This window comes from Leguminivora glycinivorella, chromosome 13 (assembly GCF_023078275.1).
Source record: "Leguminivora glycinivorella isolate SPB_JAAS2020 chromosome 13, LegGlyc_1.1, whole genome shotgun sequence".
Lineage (NCBI taxonomy): Eukaryota > Metazoa > Arthropoda > Insecta > Lepidoptera > Tortricidae > Leguminivora > Leguminivora glycinivorella.
Window position 1 is genome coordinate 20,964,350 of NC_062983.1, and position 10,775 is coordinate 20,975,124.

The following is a 10,775-nucleotide window of genomic DNA, read 5'->3' on the forward strand; positions in this document are numbered from 1 at the left end:
ACCTACTCATAATAATTACTTATCAAAACCTTTAATAGTTTTCGTGAAAATTTTAAAACGCTAAAAATGGGATATAATAGTGGGGGGAAGAGATTGACTCCTCGGCGTGTTTTTACTTCTATTTATTCTTATGAACGTCAAAGCTATGTGCATACCAAGTTTCATGCTTTCTGACATCATAATAATTTAGGCCACTGAAAACGCGTGCTCTATATAATAATACCTAAAATGTACAACATGGAAAAAAATCGAGTAGTTAAAATTTGTCCCCCAGTCACAATTGCTCCGCTGTCCCTTTCTCGTTTTAGTTATTAAGGTTTTATAATTTTTGGTTCTTTAAACTGATTTTCATATTCGCTTGAACCAAGAACGCGAACGATCGTCAAGCATTACTATACGTCGAGAACGGATCGGACCCGCGGGTTTTTAGAGTCCGTCGATCCGGACACACGGACTACACGGGTACCCGGACCTTAATTACACGGTCCCTAATTACCCGTTCCAAACGGGCCAGAAATCCGGATTCGTGTAACACGGGAACGGATACCCGGCAACGGGTACACGAAACACGGACGCGACCGGGAGCCCTAGTCACCACGCGTCCTTTTCTTTAGGGTGCTATAGAAAAGGATACCTATAGTTTTCTTTGTTCTTATTTACTGACAGACTTGTTTGACAGATTATATCAATTTATAGAGCAATCAATTTGATTAGTGAAACTAAATAATTTGTTATTCATGTTACCTACTTAAAACTGGAGTTTTAACATTTGGTTTAACAAGACGTCCCTACGAGGTTATATCAACAACAATGTGCCACAGGACTCATAATAAAACGGCTCAACATAATTTTTAAGAAAAAAAAACCGTCGCCTTTCGGGTTCTGGTGAAAGCTACTTGCGAATGTTGGATTATGTTAGAAATGTGTAAGTATTTTTTAAAACTGCTTTTAATGCTTTAATTATTAGATGGCAACACAAATGAATATACGTATAACGTTAAGGTTTGAGGAGTTTCCTCAATTCCTCATGAATCCGATTACATTATAAGAAATCGAAGCTTGACAAACTTTGACTTGAAAACTCGATATGCTTAACAAACATAACTAAATAAATGTCACTGCTTTGGACTTAAATGCAAGCTTTTCTTCCAAAAATACCAAAGTCACTATGAGTGTGCCGTTCAGATTTGAGGAGTTCGGTTCTGACTATCATCAGCAGTTCCACTGCACCAAATGTTACTGTTCTGGACGTAAGTGCATGCTGTTCTTATAAAAATACCAAAGTCACTATAAGCGTGCCGTTCAGATTTGAGGAGTTCGGTTCTGATCATCATCAGCAGTTCCACTGTACCAAATGTCACTGTTCTAGATGTAAGCGCATGCTTTTCTTATAAAAAACCGGCCAAGAGCGTGTCGGGCCACGCTCAGTATAGGGTTCCGTAGTTTTCCGTATTTTTCTCAAAAACTACTGAACCTATCAAAATCAAAATAATTTTCCTAGAAAGTCTTTATAAAGTTCTACTTTTGTGATTTTTTTCATATTTTTTAAACATATGGTTCAAAAGTTAGAGGGGGGGGACGCACTTGTTTTTCCTTTAGGAGCGATTATTTCCGAAAATATTAATATTATCAAAAAACGATCTCAGTGAACCCTTATTCATTTTTAAATACCTATCCAACAATATATTACACGTTGGGGTTGGAATAAAAAAAATATCAGCCCCCACTTTACATGTAGGGGGGGGGGGGGGTACCCTAATAAAACATTTTTTTCCATTTGGGTCATTCCAGCGAAACCGACACCATAGGCATAAAAATTAAATAACTTAATTCATACTTAAATCTACATCTAGAGAATAGAACATTATGCCTATTTTTATGAATCAATGAGTTTTTCCTTTTTGTGTATTTATTTTTGCATTTTATTCGTGTCCGAACGTACCCCTAGCGCCAGTTGTCTAAGGTGGTATATTTATACCCTAAGTTGGCAGCACTATTTCGCGCCTTTTATAAACATTACGGAGAAAGTGATATGGTTAAAAGAAAATATATTTAACGCTGTTTAAACCAGGGGCAAGTAAATATAAATTAATCTTCATGGTTAGGATTTATTGGCTTTCTACACAATGCGTAAGTCATATCCCGCCCGTCACAGTAAAACAAAGTTTTTTCTTGTTTACCCTAAAAGTATCTAAGCTCTTGTTGTCTTGCTTTGTGAAAGTAACAATTAGGTTGAGATTGATTATTTTAGCCAAAAAACGCGTTGCATTTGTAAATAAAAAAATACTTTTTAACGCTTTTCAACGTAGGTCCCACCCGTCAGTGACGGGTGAGCAGAATGGGTTATCTCTGGTAAAACTGGAGTTGGTGAGTATAAAATCGTTATTTTAAGTTTAGTTAAACCTAGCTGGGTTATACTAAAGCAAATTATATATGTAATATTGCTTAATTCGGTTGTGGTATTACTTTATAGAACACAATGAATGCTATGAATCAGGAAGAAGTCTCTTTCATTAAAACTGGTATAATTTTAGACATTCTTCCTGAACCGCTGATAAAAGTATGCAGTAATAGACTGTTTGACGATGTTTGACAATTATCTAAACCTTTAAAAATTTAAGATAAAAAAATTTTTTTTTGTCTTAATGCTCCAAGAAAACTATTGAAACTATTACTTGTAACATTAAATAATTCATTAAAGAGCTGATTTAAAGTAAATAAAAAAGAACTGTCTTTATATTTTTCATATATTTGTATGCTCAAATGTTACTCGTCCCACCCGTCACAAAGCACTGTCCCACCCGTCACAAGCATTGAGAAGTAAAATTATTTTTGTTTTAAGAGTTATTTGCGTAAATTATACTAATACCTAATCTATACAATATCAGGAATCATATAAAAATTGGTTGTTTAACAAAAGTTTTATAGTTTCTTACCAATTGCGAATTGTGTAAGTCAAGTCGGAGAGGAGAGGCACTTTGAAGTCCCACCCGCCACACTTCTTATACCATCAATTTCTCATAATAATAATGACATTTTCATACTTTTTTCGATGGTACAGTAAACATTGATTATTCAGGTAAGTGATAATGTCGTATTCAATACGCTAATTGTTGCTGTTTGGCAGAAATAAAGCAAAATGTAGGCAAAAAAGAGTATAAATGTCCCACCTGTCACAATGGAATGACCCATTTTTCATTTTTGCACTTTGTTGGCGTGATTGATATACATATTGGTACCAAATTTCAGCTTTCTAGTGCTAACGGTTACTGAGATTATCCGCGGACGGACGGACGGACGGACGGACGGACGGACAGACGGACAGACAGACATGGCGAAACTATAAGGGTTCCTAGTTGACTACGGAACCCTAAAAATGGCAAAGTCACTATAAGCGTGCCGTTCAGATTTGAGGAGTTTAGGTTCTGGCCATCATCAGCAGTTCCACTGCACCAAATGTCACTGTTCTGGACGAAAGTGCATGCTGTTCTTATTAAAATACCAAAGTCACTATAAGCGTGCCGTTCAGATTTGAGGAGTTCGGTTCTGACCATCATCAGCAATTCCACTGCACCAAATGTCACTGTTCTGGACGAAAGTGCATGCTATTCTTATAAAAATACCAAAGTCACTATAAGCGTGCCGTTCAGATATAAAGAGTTCCGTTCTGGCCATCATCAGCAGTTCCACTGCTCCAAATGTCACTTTTCCGTACCTAAATGCATGCTGTTCCTTTAAAAACACAAAAATCAGCATATGTATGCCTTTTAGATTCGAGGAGTTCCCTCGATTTGTCCAGGATCCCATCTTCAGAACTGGGTTCTGAGAAAAATGGGACCAATCTGTATGCATATACATTCAAGCAAAAAAAAATTTTTCAAAATCGGTCCAGAAGCGACGGAGATATCGAGGAACAAACATTAAAAAAAATAAAAAAAAAACATACAGACGACTTGATAACCGTCCTTCTTGAGAGATGAGGCGACGGTTAAAAATAATACCAATAATAATAGGTGCGTGCTATATTTTACTCAGCAGCCGGCGTAGCCGAATGGCAATTGTTGACACCATATGCCGACAGAAATGTAGTCTAGCTCTGTCGCGCAAGTACGCAAGAGCTATAATTAGAGGTAGATAGATACAACGAATAAATATTACGTGAGCACGTGTGCATTCGACTACGCACACTGATGAGCGGACCCAGCGCGTACGTACATTGCGCACCACCTGCACGCACACATACAAACCGCGCGGCATACAATCCACTGGTAGGCTATGTCTACAACGCCATCTAGTAATGTCTGACTTTAAACGTGCACATGACGTTGTATGTTTAGTGCGTGAAAGCTAAAACAGATGTCGCAAGATGTTGCAGTTTGATGACTATTTCGACGTAGGATACTGATAAGAGTTTTGTTAGCCACGCGTGGCTACTGGCTCCATCTAGCTCTTTGAGTGTGGATTAAATTTAGTACACAGGTCTAGAATACTTAGGACGGCGCCCATTTTTAGGGTTCCGTACCTCAAAAGGAAAAAACGGAACCCTTATAGGATCACTTTGTTGTCCGTCTGTCCGTCCGTCCGTCTGTCAAGACCCTTTTTCTCAGGAACGCGTGGAGGTATGAAGCTGAAATTTATATCAATTACTCAGGTCTACTGTCCCTTGAAGCTGTGAAAAAATCAAACTTCTAAGCCAACGCAATCAAAAGATACAGCCGTTTATGCCGCAAATTTTCGACACTTGCAAGGGAATCAAAACCTACAGGGTGCTTCCCGTGAACTCAGAATCTTGAAATTTGGTACGAAGCAACGTCTTATAGCATAGATAAAGGAAAAATTACGAAAACCATAAATTTTTAGTTACATCACATAATATATTTTTTTTTAATAATTTTAACCTTACTACCCATTTCCTCATAAACGCGTAGAGGTATTAAATTGAAATTCATACCAAATACTCAGGTCTATAATACCTTTAAGCTGTAACAAAATCAAACTTCTATGTCAACGCAATCAAAAGAAACAGCAATTTAAGCTGCATATTACGGAACCCTCGGTGCGCGAGTCCGACTCGCACTTGGCCGGTTTTAGTATGGGGTTAGGTATCTGTACTAGTATTATTTGATCTGTGTCACAGTGCATAGACTGCCATCTCTTGACACAGGCTTAAAACTTTTGAACCTCAGTTTTGACAATTTGGCCCATATTCTTACCTTGATATGTGTTAAAATGTCAAATATTAATATTAGCGCCATCTAGCTGAGCGTACCCCAAAGGTGTAACGCCATCTAGGCCACCGTACCTTTTTCTGTATGGTACTGACGTACGTTTTTTTCTTAGACTTTATCTGTCTAATGTCTATACGGAGTTATATAATGTCTTTGCTAAACGTAATATCTAAGTTTTTGGTAGCTACAAAGTTTTTATCGTTGACTGAAAATAATACTTATCAAGACAATTTTTAAAACGCTTAACTTGGTTAGGTCACGGTGTTTTATCACAAAGCGTCTATGGCCCCTTCTGTATCCATCATCAGACTATTTCAATAACATCATATGTGTAACTTTGGTACATATGTGACATATGTGTGCACATTTTTAGCTTGATTAGAACTTGGAAAGAGGGTAAAAATTGACTCGCAAGATAAACAAACAAGTTACATTACATGAATTGCAAATTAAATTGCAAGATAAAAGCTTGTAAAAGAAAGGCTCCTTTAGAAATAGAAATTTAAGAAAAAGCTGAACTTGTTTCTGGGCGTTTTTGCGAACAAAGATTCAAAAACAAATTTTTCCAAAATAGGTAAATTTAACGTTTTTCCTACTCAGTATTGCGAGCCCTGTCGAACCTACTAGCCGGAAAAATGCGTCCCAAATTTAATTTTTCCACTTCGTTACTATTTTTCAAACACTTTGTACAGCGGTTACAAAGTGCAAAATAATAGACAATTTTGGGACCATTTTTTTGTCTCTCGGTTTTTATCCTCGATCGAAAGGGCTTTAGAAAAACATAAAATTTACCTACATTAAAAAAATTTTTTTTGGTGATTCTTCTAGAGAAAATTCCCTTTTACCATTTATTTGTTAAAAAATAGAAATAGGTTAGTGTGCAACAACTCTCGGACCAAGCTCTATTGACTCTACGTTTATGAACGACTGTTCATTATAACGATCCTTGTCTTCCAGTCCGCAAGGTCCACAACGAATGGGGCCCCCAAACGGTCACCTCTCCTATCAAACCAGCGCCGCTACCAGGCGCCATCGCGGAGAGGGTTCTTACTATTGAGAAGTTTCTCAACATGGGGCCTGTGGCACCCGATATTTACAGGTAAGGAAATCTTATACAATGTCACGTATCTAATATATTACTACCCTAAAGGTGCTCCCACATTGGCTGCCATAAATGTTATATTATATAACAAAATATGACAAGGACAGCGTAATATCAACAACTATCATGACATGAGAAATTTTTAATTTTATGAATAAATGAATATGAATATCACACTATCAATTTCACAACAGTTTATTTATTTTTGTTTTACATAACATTTATAATGTATAGGAAGCGAAAACCAATGTTCGACCCTTTTTAAGGGTGTTAAGTATACTCTTTTGCTATTTAGGATTGTCAAAATTCAATTATCAGTTGTAACCTTTATTAAATAATTGCTCCATAGCAAGCTAAATACGCTCAGCCGTTATTTCTTTAGTATGAATTAAATCGCGCCAAGGCCCGCACAAGGGAGACCCTTGTCTGCAGGCTGTTCCTTTCTAAATGTTGCCTGTTTTTCAGAATGGCAGATTCTAAGCGAAGCAAATAAAAATAGTAGAATATTACAATTAGTGTTATGGACATGAGGTCGCTGTCTAGATCATTAAATATTTTTCCCCTCACTAGCTCGGAAACACGTGTTTTGTCACTAGTAGATAAAGTAATTCGACCTTGAATATAGACAAATTTTCTGCTTTAAAACTGATAAAAGTGGATGTATTTAGTGATGAAGATGATTTACCACCTGTGGAATTACTAGAAGCAGTGATAAACGCGTTTTTTTTGCGTTGTAGTCTCCTCACTATAATGAGGGGAAAAGTTTTGTGTTACACACGGGTGCAAATGTATTTTCTTCTCGTGTGTTGAACAACTCGCCAAGTTCAGGATTCTATTCTCAAACCACTCGCTTCGCTCGTGGTTCGACTATAGAACCTTTCACTTGCTCGTTTTCAATTCCACACTCGGCGTTAAAATACAACTTTGCTCCCTTGTATAACAAATAACTATTGTCTATGTCTATAGGAGACTGAAGGAGATGGAAGACAGAATAGCGCAGCTGCAGGCCATATCGCCAGAGTACGCAGACTTCTGGGTGAGTGAGATAGGATTATCCATTATATAATCCCTTTAACGCATAGAGGAATAAGCAATGAAAGAGTTGTAACTCCATACCAAAGACATATTATAACTCCGTATACAGAGTGGGGCCTGTAACAAAGGCGAAGAATTGAACTGTATGCTATTCTCCTTATACTGATCAACATTTGTTCAGTGACTTTTAAAAATTATGAAGTCTTTAAATTTTTAATTTTTCATACAAAATAAATATTAGCTTCAATGTACGCCATTATTGTTGTCATTGACGTTGTCTATCACACTTTAGACTTAACAGAATTCGCAATACATTACCTCTTAGAAAAAACTTTCAAGGGTGATAAAAATCAAAATACAAGTTATTTTTAAAAGTCGCCGAACAAATGTTGATCACTATAAGGAGAATAGCCTAGAGTTCAATTCTTCGCCTTTGTTACAGGCCCCACGACAGATAAAGTCTAAGAAAAAAACGTACCTCAAAGCCCTAGAGAAAAAGGTACGGTGGCCTAGATGGCGTTACACCTTTGGGGAACGCTCGGCTAGATGGCGCTAATATTAATATTTGACATTTTAACACATATCAAGCTAACAATATGGGCCAAATTGTCAAAACTGAGGTTCAAAAGCTTGTGTCGAGAGACGGCAGTCTATGCACTGTGATTACACATTTTACTTTGACAGTAACTCTCTATAATACTCGATCCTCTTTGCTCCAGACACATCAGTAAATGCAAGTTATTTATAGTGACATCTAGCGTCAATCACGCGTCAAGTAGCGTAAATTATCAGTACCACTACTCGACACTAGGTGTCAACAGTGTCGCGTCTGCCAAAAAATATTAAAACAGTTTACAACTTATATTACAAGCAGAAGGAATTAAAAACAGAGTACTATATATAATAATAATAAATCATTTATTTCGAGCAAGTTACACTCATAATATTTGTTAGTAAAAAAAATAACTGAATTCTAAGATATGTGTTAGTGCTTAAGCCTAAGAATACTTATAATTAATTATAACTATGTACATTTTCTTTTTTCTGAGTACGGCACATGTAGCCGACTGCAGCGTAGCAAAAAGGGGGAGTCCAACCTGTCCCCTATCATCTTCATGACGATGTTGGGGCTGGCGCGCACCCGGCGCACCAGGGATGCTGCTCTCTTGCGGATGGTGGCATAGAAACAATCGACCCTGGCTTCAGCGAACATCCCTGATGCGCTACAGAAGCGCGGCAGCCCCATCATCACCCGGAACGCGTTGTTATACTACTGTACTGATAATACTATTGTAATATTAGCTGAAAATTGTTGATTAAACTTTTTGTTCGTCGCGACACCTATTGACAAGTAGCAGTACTGATAATTTAAGATAGTTGACGCGTTATTGACGTGCGTGGATGACGCTAGATGTCACTACAAATAACTTGCATTTACTGATGTATGGAGTTACCACTCTTTCCTTATTTGTTCCTCTATGATTGATACACCTTCGCTGCGGCAATTAGCGTAACTCGTAACCGTACTTCGTAAGAGGTCTTTACGGCCCAGCCACGACATTGGTCTAAGCGCGGCAGCGGCGAGCGGCAGTCATACGTGCGAATGAAAAGTCCCATCGCTGTGTCTCGCTTCAATGTATGGCCGCCGCTCGCCGCTGTCGCGCTTAGACCAATGTCGTAGCTGAGCCCTTAGACCCCCTATCGCAGAGAACGGGTTAATAATTAGTATAGGCTAGTTTCCTATACTTAAAATAAAATATTCTGTGTAGTGCACGAAATAAAGCACCATATAATTAGAACAAAAATATGGACAGTAGTTATATTTTAATATAATTTCTATTTAATAAGTCAAAGAGAAAGATATAAAGTAAATGAATTGACCGGGACGTCACTCCTCCCTCAGTATTTCATAGTAATTCCATATTAGCAAATCGTTTTGACAGTTCTTAAAAAGAAGCTGATTTGACTAGTAGGAAACTAGCCCATTGTCGCTAAACCTTAATTAATCATCTACTCTTTTTAGGGTTCCGTACCAAAAAGGTACAAAAGGAACCCTTAGACCTATTTCACATTATCCGATCCGAAATCGGATGTAGGACCGATATTCCATACATTTAAGCCGCCGTCTTTGATTTTTGCCTTTGAAATCCTTCCTTCCGATCGGATAATGTGTCGCACTTATGGCGCGACTATGTCCGTCTGTCATATTATTTACTAGCGACCCGCCCCGGCTTCGCACGGGTACTATACCTACATGCAAACCTTCCTCTAGAATCACTCTATCTATTAAAAAAAACCGCATCAAAATCCGTTGCGTAGTTTTAAAGATAGGGACATAGAGACAGAGAAAGCGACTTTGTTTTATACTATGTAGTGATAATACATAGGTAATTGTTATTTTGGCGTTATTTTTTCCAGAAAACTCAAAAGGACTCTATCGGTGAGCACAAACCAACCGTCGACTTCATCTATTCGGCGGACGACATCGCTCGCAAAATCGAACAGCTTGAGAATATGGACGACACGTAATCAGTACATTACGCTAAAAGTGCAGAAAAGAGGGGAATCGAAGAGTGGCGATATATTAACCCTTAAATGCATGACCTTGACAAACGTAAAATTTTTATGGAAAGCGGTCACCGTAACCTATGGACGCCTGCAACTCAAGGGGTGTCACATGCGCGTTGCCGACCCATTAGAAACTTGTACACTCCTTTTTGGAAGAACCCCATAGGTACTGTAGTTTATCGGGAATATCTCGGCAGGGAGCTCATTCCACAGCCGGAGCGTCGGCGGGAGGAAATTCCTCTGACCATTTAGGTTGCAATTTGAATTTTGACATGCTGTCAATAGAGTCAAAAATACATGATGCATATACACCGTGTTTCACTTAACACTAAAAACCTGAAAACAGTTTGTTCAGAATCGAGAGTAGAATCGATTGAGCTATATCTTGATGGGGGTAATATTTTTATTTAAATTAGTATTATTAGTTACTTTTTACGTGCCCATTCTATTGTACTTAATTACAACCTTGTCATTTTGAATATTGGGTTTAAATTTGCTTACTGCGATTACCCGTCCAATTTGAAGTTTACTGTGATAAAACTTTAAAGTGTTTTACAGTGACATCTTATCTGTCTATTGGTAAACCTTATGTCGTTGCAGTAACGTACACAAATAAATAGTCTTATGGTTTATGATGGTAGATATTAGCAATTATTTTATTGAGTGTAGAGCTAAAAGTCAAGTAGAGCTGTACATAAAATTAAAAATTCAATTTAAAAAAAAGTAACGATCAGATTAAAAGATGAATACTCTAGATGAGTTTAAAAAAATAAAAATCAGTTGGGGTGTCTGAGGTTTTGAGTGATACCGGAAACACGTTGTATACGTCACTATGCATTTAA

At 37.5% G+C, this 10,775-nt stretch overlaps 1 protein-coding gene across 1 annotated transcript in view; it reads left to right on the forward strand.

Annotated features, from left to right (window-relative positions):
* The window catches only part of LOC125232578 (molybdopterin synthase catalytic subunit), a 37,452-nt gene extending 27,291 nt beyond the window's left edge, over positions 1-10,161 (forward strand). Inside the window, exons 6-8 of the mRNA XM_048138300.1 lie at positions 6,186-6,327; positions 7,297-7,366; positions 9,784-10,161. Coding sequence (XP_047994257.1) covers positions 6,186-6,327; positions 7,297-7,366; positions 9,784-9,894 — 323 coding nt within the window. The 3' untranslated portion in view covers positions 9,895-10,161. The remainder of the gene's footprint in view (positions 1-6,185; positions 6,328-7,296; positions 7,367-9,783) is intronic.
* The last annotated feature ends 614 nt before the right edge of the window (positions 10,162-10,775 follow it).